The 25429-nt window shown below is 37.5% G+C and overlaps 1 protein-coding gene across 1 annotated transcript in view; it reads left to right on the forward strand.

Moving 5' to 3' along the window:
• The window catches only part of TRHDE (thyrotropin releasing hormone degrading enzyme), a 457777-nt gene that overhangs the window by 338937 nt on the left and 93411 nt on the right, over positions 1-25429 (forward strand). The window contains exons 8-10 of the mRNA XM_052640844.1: positions 13537-13602; positions 14225-14412; positions 20729-20817. Of these exons, the coding sequence (XP_052496804.1) occupies positions 13537-13602; positions 14225-14412; positions 20729-20817 (343 nt within the window). The remainder of the gene's footprint in view (positions 1-13536; positions 13603-14224; positions 14413-20728; positions 20818-25429) is intronic.

Consider the following 25429-nt stretch of genomic DNA (forward strand, 5'->3'; position numbering starts at 1 on the left):
GTATGACATATATATGAGTGTGTGTGTGTGTGTGTGTGTGTGTGTGTATGTTGGTCTGTGTAAATATGTAAATATGCACATACTTGGATATGTATACCTATTCTACAAACACTCTCTCCTTGTAAACATTACCATTTGGTTATATTACTAGTTCAGAGGTACAACAAACTTGCCTTAGAGGCATTTTCCTCTAACCTAATTAGCTCTTGCATCAGCAGTTTTCTTTCGTTTCCTTTTTTATTTTTTCTCTTATATTATGCTCTATTTTCAGAATGTTCATGTAATAGCCCAGAACTATATATTTGGCAATATTGAAAGCTTTGATGCTAAAAAAAACCCTTCCAGGTTGGGAAGATTTTTTTTTAACACCTATTTTCATAATTGCTAGATGATTCTAGAACATAGTTTAGTAGTATTAATATGGCATAGATGTACATAATAATTTTAGTTTTTTTCCTAGTTGACAAGCATTTACATTGCTTTCCAGTACTGGTAAAATAAATAACACAAGTAATTTTTAAATTATATATTTACCCATTGATTTTGATTTTCTTTTAATCTATATTTCTGGAAACACATTACCAATTTTTTCTTCTAAGATATTAAGTCAAGACATAATAGAAAGAAAGTTTGAAAGTTCTATTTTTATAATACACTAAGCAAACAACATTGTGTCTTATTTGCAAAATAAATTTCTCACCAATTTAATAAGTAAAAAATTGCTATTTCAGTGTATGTATTTTTATCACAAATGAGATTGAGAACTTTTCATGTATTCTCTCGCCTCTCCATGTGACTATCTGTTTAAAAAAATTAAAGTTTTCCTTTTTTAAAGTTAAAACTATTCATAAATAGTTATAGAAATAATGAACTGTAATATATTTATACTAATTCTTTTTCTTCTTTGATATCTAAATGTCAAAATTAAGTTGTGAAAAGCCATATGTTATAAATAAGTGGCTTAAGAGTGCTATAAAGACCTATCCTAAGTTGTGTGTTTGGAACCTATCTTACAAAAGGTTCAAATGTATTCAAAATTCCATGTTGCTCTACCTCGGTATTTCTGTCTATGGAAGAGAAGGCTCCGTGTTAGTATAGCACACAAAGAAATGGGGATATCCGTGTGTCATCCTGCATCTTATTTCCTTTTGCAACCAGTCTCTTGTACTCACTTTTTCACTTCTGCTCAAAGTCTCTGTGATTATGTTACAGATCATTTTTCCCCACTTAAGAGCAATAGCTCATTTTAGTGTCAAAACCTTTCCTTAGTGCTTTGTGCTAATAAACCAAACTATGATTTCTCTTCCTGCCTCTCTTTAGATCCATGTAGTTCACCCATCAAATATGTTCAGTCACTCATTTATTCCACACATACTTCATGGCCACGCAGTGTCAGACACCATGATATGTACCAAGTATGTAAATATTCAGGGTATGCTACATACAACAGATATGCCCCCTGGTCTCATGAATCATATTTTTGGACAAGATTGATGCTAAAAAGGAAAAAGGCAAATACAGATATATTTCCTAAATGTCATAAATACTAGGCAGGAAAAAAAATAGGATGTTGTGATAGAATATATAAGATGGGTGGGTCAGGCAACTTTAGACTGAGTGTTTAGAAAATCCTTCTTGAGAAGAAAGCATGTGTCCTGAGGTCTGAAGGATGAGAAAGGGGGTTGAGGGAGATCATTCTGGGAAGATGGAAGGGCTTGCACAGAGGGTTGAGGGAGGAACTCGGTGTGTTCAAAGAAAAGAAAAGAGCTAGTGTAGATGAGCAGAGTTAGTCAGGACAAGAGATAGGAGAACGGGAGCTAATTATGCAATGCCAAAGTGCACTGTGCTTAGGAAGGTTGGGTTTTATTCTGAGTGCAGTGGGAGGTGATTCACCAGTTTTAAAACTGGGATGCAACCTGGTTCTATTTATACTTAAAATAATTATTTGGCTAATTATAGTAATACATTTGGACTGGGCAATCAGTATACCAGTAGGGGAATCAGGTAAAAAAATTAGGAAGATGGTTTAATAGCTGAGTGAGAGATGGTAAAGGCTTAAAGAGTCACTAGATGTATAGAGACATAGATAGATTCAGTGTTTTTTGAAGGTAGGATGAAATGAACCTAGGGATAGATTGGCTGAAGAGTGTGGTAGGAGAGATCCACAAGAGTGAGGTATGAGAGGAAGAAAAGGCAACTAAGAATGATTCTGAAGTTTCTGGGTTGGAAGCCTGAACCTTAGTCCTGAAGGGCTATATTGTTGGAGGTGGAAGGAAGAGAAGGTGCTAGTAAAAGAGGCTGTATCGAGTTAAGTGTCAGTTGATTAGTCATGTTTGACTCTTTGTGACCCCATGGACTGTAGCCCCCCGCTGGGATTCTCTGTCCATGGGATTTTCCAGGCAAGGATACTGGAGTGTGTTGCCATGCCTTCTCCAGGGGATCTTCCCGACCCAGGGATTGAACCCAGGTCTCCTGCATTGCAGGCAGATTCTTCACCATCTGAGTCACCAGTGGAAAGAATAAAGAGGCAGGCAGAATGCCAGTGGTATGCTGTCACTCATGTCAAGAAAAAAAACATTTAAAGAATAAGAAAGTGACCAAGGAGGTTAAATGCAGCTGAGAGGTGGAATAAAATAAAGACTGAAAAGTGTTCCTTTTGGCAGTTTGCATATTTAATGACTTTAGTGGACTGTGTTAAAGGGTGGGAGGGGGGAAATGTCTAAGAAGAGACAGTGTATCTAGGATAAAATTTTTAAAATTTGCCAAGGAAGGAGATCAGAAAAACAGAGGAGGTAGTTAGAGGGCGAAGGAAAGTTTGCTTTAAAAATGGGAGACAGGTGTGCTAGTTTTAGGCTGGTAGAGAAGGAGTCAGGACAGAAGTTGATTGCACTGGAGAAGAAAGAGATAACACGGACTTTGGTTCTTGAGACAGTAAAAAAGCAGATCTTCTGTAAGAGAGACCCTTCCAGGAAATTTGGAGATTTGGAATTCAGAAAATAAGGGAGTTGATTTTCTGATGAATTCTATTTGTTTATTTATGTCACACCATGAGGCTTGTGGAACTGTAGTTCCATGACCAGGGGTCAAACCCAGCCCACAGCAGTGAAAGCACTGAGTCCTAATGGCTGGCCCACCAAGGAATCCCAAAATCTGTGTTTTAGTGTTCTGTTTGAGGCAAGGTCACTAGCTGAAAGGGAGGTCATGCTGTGTGGTAGAGAGGTCTGAAGACTGAGAACTGGGTTGAGTAGGCAGTCACGGCTGCCTGGTAGTCCTGAGTGCTTATTTGAGTTTGGCGATTATGAATTCGTAATAATACTCAACTGCTCAAATTGCATCATTTTTCTCCTGTGATGTTAACTATACTTCTGCAAGTTTTTAAGAAGCAAATACTTGAGTTTGTCCAGGATTGGGGTTGTTGCCAGGTAGTCTAATTGCAAAACAGAGCTGCAAAGGAGATGAGGCTATCTGCTAGAAACTGATTCAGATACAACTATAACAGAAGCTGAATAACCAGCGAAACAAAACCAGGAAGGATCTGATAGGTAGCTATCTATCTAGGTAACAGTGTCAACAGTCTTATTTATATAATATAATATATCATTTATATTAGTAAGTGTACGTGATTTTAACATTTAATGAAAGGCATCCCCATGCTTCTGAGCCTACGGGAAATTTAATCTGTCCTTAGGGAATTGCCCTGATGTCACTCCCACTAACAGGAGAATGTTCTAGGGAGCTTTGTCAGTCCAGAACACATGGTGAAGAGCCCTGTGTTCACATGCACACTGACAAGCAGTCGTGGGCGTTTCAGGGAAGAGTTGAGACAGAGTTGTTGCTTGAGTTGTTGGTCTGTCTCTTGCTCAGGCCTTGCCTTTCTGGTGCCCTGCAGGTGCATATCCTTGTCGCTTTGCTGCTCACCTAGGTATGGCTCTTTTGTGCTGAGGAGCTGACTAGTGCTTGCCTGCCCTCTCATCAGTGGCTTCATCACCTCAGAAGACCTCTGTGAAACGCAGACTTTAGCGTCCAGGCCTCTTTCTTTCCTCAGACTTGGGTAGGGGAGGTTTCTAAGCTTTTCTCACATATAGGGAAACTTTGATCTCAATTTTTTTCTTGCAGTTTTACCTTTTTAAAACTAAAAATAAGATTCCTCCGAGCACTTTCCTCTTACAGGTTAGTCCATTTAATTTCCCTACCTTGGTTCTCTAGAACATTTTGACTTCTCTTGGAGACGAGGTTTAGGAAGATGTTGACTCCAGACAATTTTTCCCCTTAAGCTTGGTCTTAAAATAACTAGTTTCTCAGCTTCTTTGGGTGGCAGACTTTTTTTTCCTCTAAATGCTTTACTTGTTTTATGTCATTTTCTATGCACACTGTTCTCAAGTAAGTACTATATTATCTACTTTTTCCAGTTGAAGAAATTAAGGCTTTGAGAAATTAGATATTTTATCCAAGATCACACGGCTGTTAAAGATTGGCTTGAATTCTTAGTTTTCCTAAATATGCACATCATAGTCTCTTTCTCAATTGAGTTTCATTTTCTTCTCAGTGACTCACCAGCTCTGAGTAAGAAAACTCCATGTACATGGCTTGCAGTCAGTGGGCATCTTGATTTACAAAAGGCAGTTTTTTTTTTTACCAGCCAGGATATAGTTTATCTATTTTGTGAGCTTGCTGTGGTCAAAACCCTTTACCGAGGCCTTCGAAAAAAGGAATGCACAAACTTCAGTTTTACCAATAGATTCACTTTATGTCTCAGTCATTCTTCAAGCTAGCAGTAGAAGTGAGAGGTGGGGATATTTGAGTACCCAGAATACCCCTATAGACTTACAGTCACACTACTTTGCTGACAGGTGTTAAGACCCTGTCCGGTTGTTCTGGAATGGTAGTGCAAATCCAACAGTGGCAATATTGCCTCTCTGGTGATGTTCCTGCATGTTGGGGCATTGATGGTATGGTCTAAAATTGCTAAATAAGAGATATGTGAAAACAGAACTGAATTGAGAACATGCCACTGTCTATAATTTAAGACAAACAAACAAAACATCTTTCATGGGCTAGCAGGTTGTTTTGATGTAAAATTTTCTGGCATATTCACAACTTTAAGAAAGAATACTGATGTTTACAAAATTTTTGCTCATTAGGTGGCATAAGGGATTTTTAAAAGCGTAAAATACCTTTTTGTTCCTACAGAAATATGAGTACTTCTGTAACTAAGCAACTTCTGAAAGTTAATTTAAGTTAAACACACATTAAAAAAATCAACCTGGCCTGCAAACAATGATATAACTGACTTTTCAACTATTATTGCTCTAGCTGTTCAAACAACATTCCTTCTGAAATTCCGTTTTTCATTGTATCTTGTACTCAGAAACTACTGTACCTTAAAATGTTTGATAATGGTTTCTATTTTTACTCCGTTTCCTCTTGGAAACTGTTGTAATTTAATAACAAACATTTAATAATTATTTATGCCTTTCTATCCTGTTCTTATTTAATAGAATTAAAATACAAGCATGCTGTTATTTTCCATAATGCCTTTTCAATACTTTGCTACTCACTTTTACTTAATTTCATAATGTCCAGCCAGTCTTTCTGTATTAACCAAACTATTATTTTGAGCTACAGCCTAGGTTTCTTGTGATTCAGTTGGTCATCTGTCACTGTTTCAGTCTCTTACTTCTGTTTCTCAAGGTCAGGGAATGTAGAAACGTCCTCTGAAATGCATGGCCAGGCTTCAAATGGTTTTTTAAAAAAATTAATTTATTTTTTATTGAAGGATAATTACTTTACAGAATTTTGCTGTTTTCTGTCAAACCTCAACATGAATGAGCTGTAGGTATACATATATCCCCTCCCTGTTGAACCTCCCTCCCATCTCCTGCCCCATCCCACCCCTCTAGGTTGATCCAGGGCCGCTGTATGAGTTTCCTGAGCCATACAGCAAATTCTCATTGGCTATCTATTTTGCATATGGTAATGTAAATTTCCATGTTACTCTCTCCATACACCTCACCCTCTCCTCCCCTCTCCCATGTCCGTAAGTCTATTCTCTATGTCTGTTTCTCCACTGCTGCTCTGTAGACAAATTCTTCAGTATCATTTTTCTAGATTCTGTTTATATACATTAGATTATGATATTTATCTTTCTCTTTCTGACTTACTTCACTCTGAATATTAGGTTCTAGGTTCATCCACCTCATTACAACTGACTCAAATGCACTCCTTTTTGTGGCTGAGTAATATTCCATTGTGTGTATATACCACAACTTCTTTATCCATTCATCTGTTGATGGACATCTAGGTTGCTTCCATGTTCTAGCTATTGTAAATTGTGCTGCAATGAATAATGGAATACATGTGTCTCTTTCAATTTTGCTTTCCTCATGGTATATGCCTAGGAGTGGGATTGCTGGGTCATATGGTGGTTTTATTCTTTTTTTTAAGGGATCTCCATACTGTCTTCCATTGTGGCTGTATCAACTTATATTCCCACTAACTGCAAGAGCATTCCCTTTTCTCCACACCCTTTCCAGCATTTATTGTTTGTAGACTTTTCAATGATGGCCATTCTGACCAGTGTGAGGTGATATCTCATTGTGGTTTTGATTTGCATTTCTCTAATAATGATTGATGTTCAGCATCTTTTCACGTGTTTGTTAGCTATCTGTATGTCTTCTTTGGAGAAATGTCTGTTTAGGTCTTTTCCTCACTTTTTGAGTGGCTTGTTTGTTTTTCTGTTATTGAGTTGTATGAGCTGCTTTAATATTTTGGGTATTAATCCTTTGTCAGTTGTTTCATTTGCTATTATTTTCTCCCATTCCGAGGGCTGTCTTTTCACCTTGCTTATAGTTTCCTTTGCTGTGCAAAAGCTTTTACGTTTAATCAGGTCCCACTTGTTCACTTTTGCTTTTATTGTCATTACTCTAGGAGGTGGGTCGTAGAGTATCTTGCTTTGATTTATGTCATTGAGTGTCCAGAGAAAGCCTTTCACAAAATTCAGCACCTATTTATGATTAAAACTCTTCAAAAAAAATGGGCATAGAAGGAACCTACCTCAACATACTAAAGGCCATATATGATAAGCCTATAGCAAACATTAGTCTCAGTGGTGAAAACTGAACACATTCTGCCTAAGATCAGGAACAAGACAAGGGTGTCCACTTTCACCACTATTATTCAAGATAGTTCTGGAAGTCCTGGCTACAACAATCAGAGAAGAAAAAGAAATAAAAGGAATCCAGATGGGAAAAGAAGAAGTAAAGCTCTCACTGTTTGCAGATGACAGTTTCGATCCCTGGATCAGGAAGATCCCCTGAATAAGGAAATGGCAACTCACTCCAGCATTCTTATCTGGAGAATTCCGTGGACAGTATAGTTCAAGGGGTTGAAAAGAGTTGGACATGACTGAATGACTAACACTTCAGGCCAGTCGTTGCACTCATTGGGAAGGCTGGAGAATCAGGCTTACAAAACAGATAATAATAACTAAGAAAGCATTGCAGGGGCTTCCCAGGTGGCACCTGTGGTAAAGCACCCAATGCAAGAGACAGAAGAGATATGGGTTCAGTCCCTCAGTTGTGAAGATTCCCCTGGAGGAGGGCATGGCAACCCACTCCAGTATTCTTGCCTGGAGAATCTCTGTGGACAGAGGAGCCTGGCAGGCTACAGTCCATGGGGTCACAAAGAATTGAGCATGACTGAAGCAACTTGGCTCACATGCATGCAAGGAAGACTCAGAAATGAAGAAACGTAGCCACGGTCATGCCATAAGCCTGATTGGTTCAGTTGCTGCCATGAGCATTGCTGTTCCTGGGCCCTCAGTGTCACCATCACAGGCAACGTGATTGCAACTCTTCCTGCTCCTTTGCTTTGATCCTGTAGGAGTCACCGCCCTGGGATGAAGTGTCCACTTGTGTCCATGCTTTAGCTGCCAGGGAGAGTGGAGAGGGAGAGAATTTCATCCCTTCCATTTCTAAGGGAGAGAGCTCTCACTTCCCTGTAAGATTACATGATGACTTATTACCCTCATATAGAAGTGGTATTTTAAATGCTGGAAAGACACAGGAATGACAAATGGCCACTACAAATATTTTGAACTACAATTATTCTTAATAGAAGTGAACAATATTTCAAACCCTTGCTTTAAACTTCCTGACACCTAGAAAAACCAATGCCCAATTTACCTGGCATTTCCCACATGGTTCTTAAAAGTAGATGGGGTCCTGCCTCCCAATGTCACTGAGGCCCATACTTGCATCCTTTGTCTCACTGGAGAAAACACTGTTGGTGTCCTACCCATAAACTAGTCTCCTTTTCCTCCTTATCAATCAGATTTTGATTTTGTTTGGGCTGTCATCCATGTCTATATAATCGTTTACTTCACAGGACAGGGTCCTGACCTGTGCAATTTCCCCCAAGTGTTTCACTAATTAATTTTGGCTACAGGACATAATACAATTCTGTTAAATGGGAAACATGGGGGTTTGATGTAGGATTTGAGGGAGAGTTTTCCTGATTTTTTTAACATATTTATTTGTTTTTGTTTATTTATTTATTTGGGTGCACTGGGTCTTGGTCGTGACATTTGGGATCTAGTTCCCTGACCAGGAGTTGAACCTCTGACCCCCTGCAGTCATAGCTTGGAATCTTAGCCACTGGACTACCAGGGAAGTCTAGACTTTTCCTAATTTTTAAAGAGAGATCCCTAGGAAGAAAATCCTTATTTTCCTCTGTGCAGTGTTCCATCTGAATATGATGACTGGAATGGCTTCAGCCATCTAACCCCAAACCTGAAGATGAAGCCAAAACTTAGGTAAATGTGGAGGCAAAAGAATTCCATTGGAAAAGAGCTGCAGCACTATCTCATCTTCTTACAGTAGGAAAAAATAAATCTTGTTTTTGGAAAAAAAAGAAATCATTCCAGGCTGGATTTTTTGTTACTTGCAGCTAAACATCTTTGAATTTTGTCCAACTCTTCCTCCATGTCATAAGGAATACACCATATATATGTTTGATCCTCTGTTTCAGCATGCTGAAGGGCCTATTAATAGAAGAGTAAGTATTCCATAATTATTTTTCTGTAAATCTTAAAAGATAATAATGCTTTACTTCTTCAGTGCACTTTTTACTTTTCCCCCTGTCTTTATTAGTCCCACTGGCTTTTATACATAAAATGTTATGAACTGTGTTACTTGTTAGCAAAGAAAGTAAAACAAAAAATGGTCTCATACCCAATATGGTGTGCACTCTTGATGACATCACAGCCAACTGTATATATCAGTGCAAGTTATATATCTGACAAATAAGCACTGAAATAATAAAGTCCTCTATAAGTGTTTAAAGATGGTGTTTGGGGGGAAAGTTTTAGGTACAAGAAATTTCTCTCTCTCTGCATTGTTGGCTGTCAGCAGAAAGGCATATTGCGTAAGGAAAGTCAAATCTCGCAAATATATTGAACATCTACTGATATCAGGCTGGACACATAGGTGCTGGCTGAATAGGGTAAACGGTAATCATGGGATCCTTATTCTAATGGAGTTAACAGACTATGTGGGCGGCCAGATTAACTAACAAGCAGTTATGACACAGTGTGGTAATTGCTGCTATATGTTGAAACGTGAGAATGTGAAGGGTACTTAACTCAGAATTAGGAAGAGAGTGGGAATGCACAAGAAAGGAATCCAGAGGAAACAAAAGTAAGTTTGAGTCCTGGAGATTGAATTGCATTCAAATGGGCAAAGGAGAAAAGAGTATGTAGAGAACTGCATGTGTAGGGAACTAGACAAGGGGGAAAGTAGTCAGTAGGCACCTGTTTCAAGAAAGCTGCAGATGACAAAGTTGAGGCAAGGAGGCAACAAAGTAAGGGGGATTGGAGCAGTATAGAGAGACCAGATCAGGAGAGACACCTTTAAGTTATGTTGAAGTGTGTTTGAATGATATTCTGAATACAGCAGGGATTCATGTATATATTTGATGAAAAGTATTTATGCATGGCTGAGTGATTTGATTAGATTTTAGAGGGACAAAGCAGAAATAGTAGCAGTAGTCGGTATATCTGGACAAAACAGTGTAGAGTCGTTGTCAAACAGGCAAAAGGAAGGGGGAGTATTGGGAGAAGGTTTTATCATTATCTGACTGTGGTGGGAAGGGGAAGAGAGGCATCTTGTTTGACTTCTGGTTGCAGTGGGTGGAAGGGTTATTCCTGGGGAAGTGCTCCCAAAAGGAGCTGATACAGGGGAGGATGATGAGTTCAGCTTTGAACATAGCTCTTAGTCAGCTGTGTGCCATCTCGCAGACACTGGATTTGGGTCAGAAGTTGTGTGGACAGGTGTAGGATTTGGAGATGGGCTGGAGTCTCTGAGTGCTGGTGTTTGGATTTATTGAGTGATGATAATAACACCTAGCTCATAAATGTTGTCATGGGATTTAATGAGGAAATATAAAGCAACTTACACAGCTAAAATGGAGACATATTATTGTTCTCATGTACTATGTTCTTTATTACTGTTAATGATTTTTTTTTGTTACTCTGTTTTCCAATCTGTAGCCGGAAATGATTAAAAAGATTATAGCAGCTACTGTCTATTGAATAGACATTACTGTATTAGGCATTCTTCACTTTTAAAGATTGTATCAGTATTAAATCATTTAATCCTCAGAAAACCTCTATGGAGCAGTTACTTTTTTTCCATAGAAAACTGTGCTACTTATTTTTGTGGGTATGAAGATATTCACAAAGAAGTTAAGTGACTTGCCAAAGATGATTTAACTAGGGAGCATTGGAGGATGGATTTGAACAGACAGTCAGACTTCCATTCCTACACTTCATGTATCAGACTATACTTGTGCTTAACATGCTTTTAACTTTTCATCAGTTTATATTGTTAGTTATATTCCTTTAGAATATGATGGCTATCTTTGTTTTATTCTTTTCAACAGCTCTACTGTTTCTGAAATACTTTGTATAGAGAACCCACAATTCTCTTTACAGAGTTAATATTAAATCATTTTTCTGCTTTGTAGTATAATGTCAAATTGATTGACTTTCATACACATAATATAAATAAAAGTTTTCATTTCTGGTTCACAACTCCAGCCATCTCCATATTCATTGACTTGTAGTTTTGAAAGGAGCTTAAAGTCCTCTTATTCAAACTCATATCGAAAGTTTCATTCATCTTGTCAAGCAGTTATTGTACCACGACTTGCCCGCCTTCGGTTACAGAACCCTCCCTCCACAGGTTGTCTCATTTGCGGTTGTCCTCAGTACACCTTATCCACCACTGCTGCCCCAGCTCCCGGCAGGCCGCCTGGCACAGGCAGAGCGTGGAATGAGCAAAGAAATAAATGATTGCTCATCAAAAAAGCACACTGTTCTTTACGTTTTTCTGTAATTCTACAAAGACAAAGCAAAATTTCAATTCAAAATATGACTATATTTGTGCAAGAGGAAGGCTAAAATAGCTGAGGAAAACATTTGGGTTTTATTGTAGAGGAAAGAGATGACATGTGTAGGATTCTAGAAGACCCAAAAACTGACTGGGTCTGCTGGCAGGCCAAGAAGGCATGAGCTGCCCTGAATACTGAGGCAGGCAAGTTGGAACACCTTCCCAAGCTAGGATAATTGCCGTTTCAGCTTGCTTGAAATGTACATTTGAACTTTATTCTAAATTGAGGAGTGAACCAAGAGCTCAAGTTGATCAGCATTGGGCCCAGGACAACTCATCTCACGAACCATTGGATTTTTATGGTCTGCCCGTGAAGAGAAACCTGTAGTTATCTATTGGCCCTTTCAAGGTCTGTGTAGTATTTGTTCTCTTTTGGATTATTCTAGCAGCACTATCCATAAGCAGAACCCAATAATAAATAGTTCTACTTTTAATGCCTTTTCATTGGTGTTAGTCACTCAGTCATGTCCAACTCTTTGCAACCCCATGAACTGTAGCCCTCCAAGCTTCTCTGTCTATGAGATTTTCCAGACAAGAATACTGGAATGGATTACCATTTCCTTCTCCAGAGGATATTCCTGACCCAGAGATTGAACCCCAGTCTCCTGAATTGCAGGCATTTTCTTCACTGTTTGAGCTACAGGGAAAATACAATTTAAATTTATGTTTCATAATTCCTGTTTTTCCCCAGTTTAGTCACTCAGGTGTGTATGACTCTTTGCGACCCCATGGACTGTAGCTTACCGGGCTCCTCCGTCCATGGGACTTTCCAGGCAAAGGTACTGGAGTGGGTTGCCATTTCCTTCTCCAATTTAAATGCTAAACAAGTATAAAAAATAATTCTGAAAACTAAATCTGAAATAACTGATTTAAATCCTGTTCTCTGGGATCTAAATGGAAATGCTTCATATGGCAGGTTCAAAGACAAAATTAGGATTCAGATTGGTCATTCACTTGTAATTTTTCAGTAAAGTTATTCCTAACACTTGATGGTGACGATGTATTTGTGATTGCTGAGTGTTGGGCATTGCATCTCTAGGAGTCTGATTAAGCAGGGGTTGCCATTTGCTGTGCTATGAGTTGCCAAGAAAGCTGAGTCTGTCACAGGTGCTACAATTTGTATTTCAGAAAATTTTCTTCCCCAACTTTAATTATCCCCAAAGTATTCCACTCTACATAAAGTACTGAAAGAAGTCAGCATTTTTTTTTCAGTTTTAGTACTATGACGTAAATTAGAATTTTGCCTACTACCTACGTGTTCTAGAGATCATGAAATTTCAGATGAATGAGGGGATACTGTTTTATATTGATCTTTCCACTTTGGATTCAGAAAAAATTAATGTCAAGAAGTCGTAAATAACATATTCACAGTGACATAAACCATGCTTCTTAGAAAGGAACAGACATGAAACAGAAGTGTATACAGTTAACTACTAGTGATAGAAAATGGCAAATGTGAAGCCCTAAGCTTTAAAATAGTATATAAACTCAGGATTGATTTTTTTAAATTAAATATTAATGTGTTTCAAGCTCATGAAAATAAGCATGTATCATTTTATACAAGGCAGCCTGTCCTTTGCAGAGAGACTAGGTAATTGGACAGGTCATGGAGTAGTCATCACCTTTTTGGCAAAACAATCCCTCTGCATTTGTACATATAAGTCAGGTTTTTTGTTTCTTTTTTTCCTTTCCCATAAGATGAAATATGTTTTCAACACTTCAGCATGAAATCCTGATGAGAAAGTTGCCCCTAAATATTTCACTGTATATGTAGTTTCTTCAATATTGCCTGAGTTTAACTTGCTAAATTTGAGGAAGATATTTGACCCTGGAAATCCATAAGAAGTGATGACAGATATGAAAATAAAATTTAAGAGATTAGTACTGTTTGATGATTTAATCAAAAATATGCTATAGCTCACTCTCTTTGGAATATTTTAAAATGAGATTCTTTTTTTGGGGCACGTCTTTATCATTGTGTTAATATAGTTCCAACAATTGGAAATAATTAATTGAACTTAGAAACAAATGTGTTTACTGGAAATTGCTTAGCCTTTGAATTTTAATTACAATTTTATATTCTTTGTAGGATTACTTAACTATTCATAAGTATGGCAATGCGGCCAGAAATGATCTCTGGAATACACTATCAGAGGTAAAGTATAGGAAGCTTGAAAACCAAAACCTCTTCTTGAATATTTGAATTGGGTTTATAAAACATTCATAACTTTTATTGACACTGATGGTTTGTTTTTACTTTTTATGTTTCCCTTTTCTTGATATGCTTTCTTGTTTTATATTTGATGTATTATAAGGATGATGAGGTTTAAAAATTAATTCAGCTACAAATTGTTGATACCTTGCCTAGTTTCAAATATGATAATACTTCTGAAATCTAATTTTAATATGGTGTCAAATATTCATGTTTGAGTGGAATATTGATGGTAAAGAATTTTTTCTCTATAAGTGAATAAAAGCATTTAATACTAGACACACTGGTTAATGATGCTTCAAGTACTTGCTTTAACAATAAAATATGTTCTATCCTCCATTAGGTTAAAAATATTAATATTGATAAAGCTTTCATTTCTATTATATACACATGAAGCTTAAGCAAAGGCAAGAAGATTAATTTTACTAACATTATGTTAGTTTCACTGATTTTGAGTGTTTTCATCCTGAAATAAGTCATAAAGGTAAACATGAAAATGGTTTAATGTTAATTATGTTTATAATTCATGTTTATAAAATTAATTTATACAATTTTAATTATAAAGGCTTTAAAACGGAATGGAAAATACGTAAATATACAAGAAGTAATGGATCAGTGGACTCTCCAGATGGGTTATCCCGTTATCACCATCTTGGGAAATACAACAGCTGAAAATAGAATAATAATTACCCAGCAGCATTTTATTTATGATATCAGTGCTAAAACTAAAGCACATGAACCTCAAAATAACAGGTACAATTCTTTTTATTACATGAAAAAAATCCTTTTTTTTTTGCACTTTTGCTTTTGCACTTTAACATTTTAAAAAGAATTGATAACAGAATTATGAAATGTACATGAAATATAGTTTTAATTTCTTTATTTGCATATGATGTTTTCATTTTGAGCCCTTTTTTACTTCCATTTCCAGATATTTTAACTATCAATGTGACAGCATACCAAAGTTGTTTCACTTAAGAGGGCAGGATTTAAATTATTACGGTCATTTAAAAAAATGTTTTTCAGTCAGTAAGTTGTGTCTGACCCTGAGCCCATGGACTGCAGCATGCCAGGCTTCCCTGTCCTTCACTATCTCCTGGAGTTGGCTCAAACTCATGTCCCTTGAGTAGGTGATGCTATCTAACCATCTCAGCATCTGTTACCCCAATTCTCCTTTTGTCTTCAGTCTTTCCCAGGATGAGGGAAAAATAAAATAATGTGTGATTTTTTTACTTTTCCCTATAAATGTTTATCGAATTAAATTTAAGAAAGTTAAAATACTTTGAAGTGAACTGAATAGTATTGAGAAAACTGAGATTTATAAAACAGACAATAGAAACTAAGAATCCGGAAAGACCTGTTAAAACCAACAGAAATATAAAACCAAGATAAATGGTGTTTGAACTGAAGGAACTCAAACTAGATCCATTTAGTCTAGGCATCAAAGTCACACAGTATCAAAATATGTTCCTTTCCTTAACTTTTAGTGTTTAAAAACCACTAAATGCAACATACATAGAATTTGATTTGTTGTTATTTTAACTTTCATTTGAAATTCTTATTTCATTTCTGAAAATTCAGCATATAGTGTTTCTTTTCTATTTCATGTTTTCCCACTGTTTTGCATTTTATTAAAGCTGAGCCAAGGAAAGATAGTATAACTTAAATCATTGCATTTTCTTTTTTCTAAAGTATCTTGATAAGAAGTCGAGAACTGGAGACAGGGAGGGATGGAGGTTAAATTAATAAGTTAAATGAGGTGTAGACTGTAGACGGGTCCTGCTGTCTCCCATTTGGAATATTAAGAATTCTGATTTGATCATGCACCATTATCTAGGTTATGCAAAGCATGCATGAACTTTCTTTGTTATATCTAAATGGAGCAGACATCATTCTAAGTAGGGTAGCTCCAAGACAGAGTCCACGTAGAAGTGACTGAGAAGTTACAGATGTTTTCTGCTGAGTAAATTGGGAAGCCACTTAAGAAAGTATTGTAAGTTTCCTGGTCAGTGTCCTTCAGTAAACTGCCCTTGCAGTTCAACTGTTTGGACCTGTGGAATACAAGGTACTATTCTGCCACATTGTCAGGGTCATATCCTGTCAACACTTCTTTAACCAGGCTGAATCACTCACAGCTGCCAAACAGTGCTTCCAGTCAACCACTGTCTGGCCCCAGGTGAAACCCGCTTAGGCATCACCCTAGGCTGCCAGGAAGTACATAAAGAGTACTTGACTGTGGCAAAGTCAGAGAGACTCAGGCCATGCCTTTGAAAATGATGCAGCTGACACAAGCATCGCTGATGCAGAAAAACGTAAAGGACATGCAGACGATAGAGCAAATTGTGAACAAAAATATTCTGTCAGCCTGTAACATGCTCCAGATGTATCAGCTGCGAGTCTGATTCTCTAAAGTAAGACTTTCTCCCAGGATGTATTGGCATATATAGCATCTACAGAGCTTTGCTTTGGCTGAAGTTATGAAATCACATGAATGTTTTAAATGCTGAGAACTTGGCATAGAAAATACTGAGTGAGATAATGCATGGAATCCCATCAGCCTCAACATTTTTTTTTAAATCTATTTTGAAATAATAGAGTTTGTAGTTGAAATTTTAGTATTCACTTTTATATAACTGATCATTTAATTCACTGTAATGTGGTCAATTCTATCTGCTCTTTGTAAACTTCTTAGATCTTCATTATATAATGCAAATAGTTAGTGCAGTAAAACATAGAACTCATTTATGCCAGAAACCCCAATGAGGATATTTTCTAGGACAGCATAATCAGTTCTTTGTCTTTGATTTTGTAGAGGACACTAGAATACTATAACACGCCTCAGTTCAGTTCAGTTCAGTCGCTCAGTCGTGTCCGACTCTTTGTGACCCCATGAATCGCAGCACGCCAGGCCTCCCTGTCCATCACCAACTCCTGGAGTTCACTCAGACTCACATCCATTGAGTCAGTGATGCCATCCAGCCATAGAACATTTTAAATGTATGCACCCATTAAAAAGCAGAGACATTACTTTGCCAGCAAAGGTCAGTATAGTCAAAGATATGGTTTTGCCAGTAGTGATGTATGGATGTGAGAGCTGGACCATAGAGAAGGCTGAGTGCTGAAAGACTGATGCTTTTGAACTGTGGTGTTGGTTGACTCTTGAGAGTCCCTTGGACTGCAAGGAGATCAAACCAGTTCATCCTAAAGGAAATCAATCTTGAATACTCACTGGAAGGTCTGACGCTGAAGCTGAAGCTCCAATACTTTGGCAACTGATGCAAAGAGCTGACTCATTAGAAAAGCCCTGATGCTGGGAAAGACTGAAGGCAAGAGAAGAAGGGGATGACAGGGGATGAGATGGTTGGATGGCATCGCTAATTCAGTGGATATGAGTTTGAGCAAGCTCCAGGTGATGGTGATGGACAGGGAAGCCTGGTGTGCTGCAGTCCATGGGGTTGCAAAGAGCTGGACATGACTGAGCAACTGAAAAACAACAGTCATTTTATTTTTCATATGAGGCAGCTAGCTATGTTACAGCAGAGAAAGGAAAGATTTTTATATAATAATTACATGAAGTTAGTTGATGTGTGAAAGTAACATATTTGCTAGTATTTTGATATTTGGAAAGTTGTAACTTTGTGTAGCTTTTTTTTTCATAAAGTTAATATGAAGATTCAGTAATGTCTCTCATATGTATGAAGCTTCTTGGAGTCCTGTGCTATAGAGAATTACATTTATCTCCTTTTGTTTTGGGTCTAATGACAGCAGCCTCTAAACCATTTTTCATGGCATCTGCTTGAATGCTTTACTAATACTGATACAATTAAAAAAAAAAAAGATTTTTCGCTCAAGCTAAAATAAGCAACTATTCTTTTCTACCTTATCATAATCATTAGAATAAACATTGCTTTATTATAAAAATGTGACCTACATGAAGAGGGGTATTCTCAGGGATTATAAAGGAAAAAATTATCTGCAGAGTCTGTTAAAATATATTGTTTCTCTTTTCTTCTTAAAATGATATGACAAAACATTCAAGTCAAATTTAAGGGGCAGGTGTACAAGCTACTTTCACACATTCTTTTTTCTAGTTTCTTTTAAAATATAACTCACTGCAGTCTTGGATTTTTTTCTTTTTTTTTCTTTTTGCAGCACACCACACAGCTTTTCGCCCACAATATAGAGGGTCCCTAGCCTTTTAAGTTGTAATCACAAAGGAACATAATTGTCATTCTTTGATCTTAAAATGAAATTGGTGGAAAGTTCAAATATGTGCTGCTTGGAAAGTTACAAAAAGTAACTTGTAGGGTTGCCATTTCCTTCAGGGGTTCTTCCAGACCCAGGGATCTAACTGAGGTCTCCCGCCATGGACGGAGGAGCCTGGTGGGCCGCAGTCCATGGGGTCGTGAAGAGTCAGACACGACTGAGCGACTTCACTTTCACTTTTCACTTTCATGCAGTGGAGAAGGAAATGGCAACCCACTCCAGTGTTCTTGCCTGGAGAATCCCGGTGACGGGGGAGCCTGGTGGGCTGCCATCTGTGGGGTCAAACAGAGTCAGACACGACTGAAGCAACTTAGCAGCAGCAGCAGCAGCAGCCTTGCAGGCAGACTTTTTAACCTCTGAGCCACCAGGGAAGCCCCATAGTATTTACAGTATAGCAAAATGTGCTTAGTGATTTGTAATTTTTATTTTGTCTTTGTGACAACGTATAGATTTTGTTTTTGTGTCTATCAATACATGTACATACATGCATATATACACACACTCACACACAGACACAGAGTCATATAGAATAGAGGCCAAAAATATTCTTAAGAAAAATATAGAGGCTATTTTAAAAGTTTTACAAAAATGCCCTGATGGTTGTGTCCTGATACTTTTTTTTTTTTTGCATCTGAATATTGCTATACAGTGCAGTGTTGTCATTTAGGAAAGTTTCTTGTGTGTGGAATTGTCTGTAAACAACATGCAGGTATTGATATTAATCTCTTTTTCTGCACTTTTGAGACTTTTGCAAAGACTCAAATATCAAAACCTCAGTTTTTATTATTATATATAATTTCATTATTTATAAGAATGAAGTTTAAATAAGTACAAAATTAGAAGTATAATTATATTAAGAGCATATAATTTTCATAAATATTTTATGATCATGCTACAAAAAGATACATTTATCCTTGAAAAGTTTTAAACATCTTTAATATATCTTTTGCCCTTTAACTGATACTTATTTGATGTCAAAATTTAGTTTCCCTAACTCCTTACAGAAGACATATACTAAAAAAAAATCTATTTTATAAAGTTAATCTCTATTATAGACTGATATGGTTCCTTTTATTTTACTTCAATTCAATCCCATTCAATGCATTTCAACAACAATTTATGGAATACCTTTCATTTCCAGGCTTTTGAAAGATCTTGGGTACACAAAAGTGAGTTCATAGCTTCATTGAGAATCAGATGCAGAGTTAGGTATTGTTGTCTCTTAATTAATAATTTCAATTAAAATGATTCCATACTCTTAGAGAAGAGCTATATCTAATGATCGACATCATTATTTTTAGAGAATAGCTATATTTGTCTACATCTAAGTATCTACCTCAGTTCTCTGTGTATCTTCCTCACAGTAAATCCATTTTAAAATATTTCTGGCATATTCTTAGTATCATGTTATGAGTTTTTTGTTAAAGAGTGTATATGGGTTGTGTTTACCAATGTGTATTCTAAATGCAGTACTATTTTGCTGCTATAGGTTGTTTATTTCCTGACCTGTCTGAAGTCCATTATAGTATAGCATCATGTCTTCCCTTAGTGGGGACTCAAAAATGTTTCTCTGAATAAGCATAGCATATATTTTAAAAATTTAGAATCTTAAACGTATTAACTTTTGTTGGAGATAATAGTCAGTATAAAACTAGGAATTTCTCCCAGTCTTCTGTTTGGAGGTTTGTACTATTACTATATTCTGTTTATTGTGACTACAAAACATGAAATGATAAACGAATAATCACATTCAGCATGACAGATTTGGAGATGTCCCCCCATTAAAAGGCATATTCATTCTATTTTTAGGTGTATAGCTCTGACATGTTCCCTGAAAAATTCTCCATTAACTCTCACGGTTACTGAGATCATACAGCATGTCTTCCTATAGTTTTCAAGTTAGAAATAGTTTTCACATATTGCATATTGTTGTCTACCCCTCTTGCTAATGATACAGTGATTGGTCAACATAGTCAGGCTGTATTATAGGGGGGTAAAATGTAGTCCCCGGATTTTGTTATAAGACTATCCAGCTTATCTCTGGCTGCTCATTTGAAGTTAAATTGGTACTACTTCATGTACAAGTTTAGGCCTCAATTTTTGTCCTATCAAAAGTCATAGCCTACAAAATGCTTCTCTTTAATAGCTGAGACTCATAACTGATCCTTGCATGCTGGTGGATGATTTCACATATCAATTTGGAAAATCCACTTTAGAAAACAGAGCATTAAGTGTGTCTTACAGTATTCTTTGTATTCATCTGGATATCAGGGATATCTGATTAATTTTTCTTTTTGTCCTTACTTTGCTGTGTAACTTTAGGTGTGCTATATTAACTTTTCTTTAAAAAATGACAAGTTTTTTCTAAGAATAGTTAGACAAGTAAATGAGAAGAATGTTGAAATGTAAATACATAAAACCACTGAATGTGCATTAATATAATATAGAATCAAGTAGAAAGAAGTTATTTTAAGACTTTAATCAATATATTATGTGGCTCAGATTTATAGATTTTAGCTACTTTTTATTCCTTATGTAAAATGCAAATCTTTTTTCCCCCTAAGATAAATTGTTTTTCTGGTAGTCCTCCTTTTGTATTGAAATTAAAACTCTTAGAAGTCAAGTCTGCTTAGTGAGTTGAAAGAGTAAATTCATTTTGACTTACTCCTCACATTTATGACTGGGGAATCTTTTAAATTTTCCTAAAGAGAATAATAAAAAAAATCACATGGATGATGTATAGGAAATACTGTTTATTTGTTACAACCATTTTAATTCCTAAAGTTTGTGTTTTATTTTGCAGCTACCTGTGGCAGATTCCATTAACTATTGTGGTAGGAAATAGAAGCCGTGTGTCTTCAGAAGCAATTATTTGGGTGTCTAACAAATCAGGTAAAACATATTTTCCTCTGAGGAACTACTTGGTCTCAAATAAATGTTTAGCAACTTAACTTCTGGTTCAGCTGTTATAAACATGTGAATAAAGACAAATTAGAGAATATAGAAGGGTAATCTCTATAAAATTAAGTATAGTATAGTTTCTACATAGTCTAATTTCAGTCTATTGATATAATTATTAAATTTGTGTTTTTGATTGTAAAGAGAAAATTAAAACCAAAATTCTTGTAGTATTAGTTTTAACTGTTTTAAACTGCATTATTTTGTAATCCCAAATGTAATTAAATTATAACCATAGTTCCCAATAGAGCAGTATGTCAAGCACTGAAACACTGGCCACATATTTAATTCCACTTTCCAGCTATCTTCTCTTTATTAGACTGGCCCTTTATATGGAATGGGTCTGGCAGTAGTTTCCATAAAATTGGATAATTATAGAGCTGGATATGAGAGGCCTTGATAGCTCATCAAACCATCCTTTTGGTAGGGTTAATGCTCAAGGAGCAGAGAAAGATGAGATTCTATTCTGTTTCTAAATATCTTCAAATAAGATAGTGACCTATTTCAGTTCACTGCTGCTGCTGCTAAGTTGCTTCAGTCGTGCCCGACTCTGTGCGACCCCATAGATGGCAGCCCACTAGGCTCCTCTGTCCCTGGGATTCTCCAGGCAAGAATACTGGAGTGGGTTGCCATTTCCTTCTCCAATGCATGAAAGTGAAAAGTGAAAGTGAAGTCACTCAGTCGTGCCCAACTCTTAGCGACCCCATGGAGTGCAGCCTACCAGGCTCCTCCATCCATGGGATTTTCCAGGCAAGAATACTGGAGTGGGTTGCCATTGCCTTCTCCTTCCAGTTCACTATCAGAAAGCTATTTCTTGAAACCAGTGCAAATCCTTCATGCTAGAGTGTGAACCAGGTCTCTTTTATTTTTGTTTTCCACTGATTTGAAAAAACCAATTATCATTTTTATGTAACAGCTCATTTAGATTTAAATGGTCAAGTATTCCACATTTTGTTTTTCTTAGTTTTCTCATATTCTGCTAATATATCTTTTCTTACTATTCTATAAGCATCATTTTAAACAAATTTTTTTCTTGAAATAAGGTGAAGTATAAATAACAAAATACTGTTTCTTCCCCTCACTCTAGCTATTATACAGTTCAGTTCAGTTCAGTCGCTCAGTTGTGTCTGACTCTTTGCGACCCCATGAATCGCAGCATGCCAGGCCTCCCTGTCCATCACCAACTCCCGGAGTTCACTCAGACTCGCGTCCATCGAGTCAGTGATGCCATCCAGCCATCTCATCCTCTGTCATCCCCTTCTCCTCCTGCCCCCAATCCCTCCCAGCATCAGAGTTTTTTCCAATAAGTCAACTCTTTGCATGAGGTGGCCAAAGTATTGGAGTTTCAGCTTTAGCATCAGTACTTCCAAAGAACACCCAGGACTGATCTCCTTTAGAATGGACTGGCTGTTATTCAGGTCAGTTCAGTTCAGTTGCTCAGTCGTGTCCGACTCTTTGTGACCCCATGAATCTCAGCACGCCAGGCCTCCCTGTCCATCACCATCACCCGGAGCTCACTCCGACTCACGTTCATTGAGTCCGTGATGCCATCCAGCCATCTCATCCTCTGTTGTCCCCTTCTCCTCCTGCCCCCAATCCCTCCCAGCATCACAGTCTTTTCCAATGAGTCAACTCTTTGCATGAGGTGGCCAAAGTACTGGAGCTTCAGCTTTAGCATCATTCCTTCCAAAGAAATCCCAGGGCTGATCTCCTTCAGACTGGACTGGTTGGATCTCCTTGCAGTCCAAGGGACTCTCAAGAGTCTTCTCCAACACCACAGTTCAAAAGCATCAATTCTTCAGTGCTCAGCCTTCTTCACAGTCCAACTCTCACATCCATACATGACCACTGGAAAAACCATAGCCTTACTAGATGGACCTTAGTCAGCAAAGTAACATCTCTGCTTTTGAATATGCTATCTAGGTTGGTCATAACTTTTTTTCTAAGGAGTAAGCATCTTTTAATTTCATGGCTGCACTCACCATCTGCAGGGATTTTGGAGCCCCAAAAAATAAAGTCTGACATTGTGTCCACTGTTTGCTCATCTATTTCCCATGAAGTGATGGGACCGGATGCCATGATCTTCGTTTTCTGAATGTTGAGCTTTAAGCTAACTTTTTCACTTTCCTCTTTCACTTTCATCAAGAGGCTTTTTAGTTCCTCTTCACTTTCTGCCATAAGGGTGGTGTCATCTGCATATCTGAGGTTATGGATATTTCTCCTGGCAATCTTGATTCCAGCTTGTGTTTCTTCCAGTCCAGTGTTTCTCATGATGTACTCTGCATAGAAGTTAAATAAGCAGGGTGACAATATACAGCCTTGACGTACTCCTTTTCCTATTTGGAACCAGTCTGTTGTTCCATGTCCAGTTCTAACTGTTGCTTCTTGACCTGCATACAGATTTCTCAAGAGGCAGGTTAGGTGGTCTGGTATTCCCATCTCTTTCAGAATTTTCCACAGTTTATTGTGATCCACACAGTCAAAGGCTTTGGCATAGTAAATAAAGCAGAAATAGGTGTTTTTATTATTAGGGAGGTGTAAATGGTCAAAATACATACACACATAAATACAATAAAAAGGTTTTACAGCAGAATCTAATCTGATTACCAGTAACATAAACTCTTGTTTTTCCAGTTGAATTTTTATTCACATGTTCATGTTATTATATTTTTACCACATATTATGAAAATATGTGCTTTCATTTATATACACTGTGTGTAAAACATTCATATATAATGCAATGGTGCATTGAAAGGCTTACTTTAAACATATTGGTGAATCTCCTTTTAAATTGTTTGCTATAATCTATTCATTTCTTTGAATTAGCTTTTATACCATGCTCTGAGTTCACACTAACTGTATTTTCTTTGTGCTTCTCTGTTACCTTCATGTAGTTGTATTATTTATCTACATAATTTATTATGAAATGTTGAGTGAAAGCAGTGAGCTCCTATTGTAATAATTCAGCTATTAGAGTGAAGTCTTCTCTCCATAGGATTGCTAGACACACAAAATAGAAGAGTTTTCAGAAATAAAGTAAAAAGGTAGAAGGTAGAATAGAAATGGGAAATTAGATACTGATTATGACCAATCTAGATAGCATATTCAAAAGCAGAGACATTACTTTGCCGACTAAGGTCTGTCTAGTCAAGGCTATGGTTTTTCCTGTGGTCATGTATGGATGTGAGAGTTGGACTGTGAAGAAGGCTGAGCGCCGAAGAATTGATGCTTTTGAACTGTGGTGTTGGAGAAGACTCTTGAGAGTCCCATGGACTGCAAGGAGATCCAACCAGTCCATTCTGAAGGAGATCAGCCCTGGGATTTCTTTGGAAGGAAAGATGCTAAAGCTGAAACTCCAGTACTTTGGCCACCTCATGCGAAGAGTTGACTCATTGGAAAAGACTGTGATGCTGGGAGGGATTGGGGGCAGGAGGAGAAGGGGACAACAGAGGATGAGATGGCTGGATAGCATCACTGACTCAGTGGACATGAGTCTGAGTGAACTCCGGGAGTTGGTGATGGACAGGGAGGCCTGGTGTGCTGCGATTCATGGGGTTGCAAAGAGTCAGACACGACTGAGCGACTGAACTGAACTGAACTAGTGTCAGAATCAGCCCAGCTTTCACCTTTAGACAGTGCAGGGATTCAGGGCAAGTCTGATTCTTCTTCAGTTCTTTTCTCAGGGTCCATTTCCTCTAACTCCCTAGTTATTTCTATGGTGTTATCCACAATGTCCACAGATTATCTACAATAGTATCATGACCTTTATTTTTATTGAAGTTTGGTTGATGTACAATATGATGTCAGTTTCAGGTGTACAGGATAGCAATTCAATATTTTTGCAGATTATACTCCATTTTGGGCTTCCCTGATGGCTCAGTGGTAAGGAATCCACCTGTAATGCAGGAGACCTGGGGCTTGATCCCTGGGTTGGGAAGATCCCCTGGAGGAGAGCATGGCAGCCCACTCCAGTGCTCTTGCCTGGAGAATCCCATGGACCGAGGAGCCTGGAGGGGCAATGGTCCATAAGGTCACAAAGAATTGCACATGACTGATGTGACTGAGCACACGTGCCCACACACTCCATTCTAAATTATTACTATTATGGCTTTTCTTGACCGAAGACCACAGGTTGTTGTATTGATATTTGAGAGATTGTTTTTATTTATAGTCTTTTATTGTTAATCAGAAATAATAACAACATGATATTTCAAGCCATAGCTTGCCTAAAACGTCCTCTGTGGTCATACATTTGATTGTTATACACAGCTGCATAGTTTTGTGCAATGCATAACTCTAGGAGATGATATTTACATGGACTGTGATATTACTTTGGCTTCCCTAGTGGTGCAGACAGTAAAGAATCTGCCTGCAATGCAGGAGACCCTGGTTCAATCCCTGGGTGAAGAAGATCCCCTGGAGAAGGAAATGGCTACCCACTCCATTATTCTTGCCTGCAGAATTCCATAGTCAAAGGAGCCTGGCAGGCTGCAGTCCACTGGGTTACAAAGAGTTTGGACATGACTGAACAATGTTATTACTTGCA

This window comes from Budorcas taxicolor, chromosome 5 (genome assembly GCF_023091745.1).
Source record: "Budorcas taxicolor isolate Tak-1 chromosome 5, Takin1.1, whole genome shotgun sequence".
NCBI lineage: Eukaryota > Metazoa > Chordata > Mammalia > Artiodactyla > Bovidae > Budorcas > Budorcas taxicolor.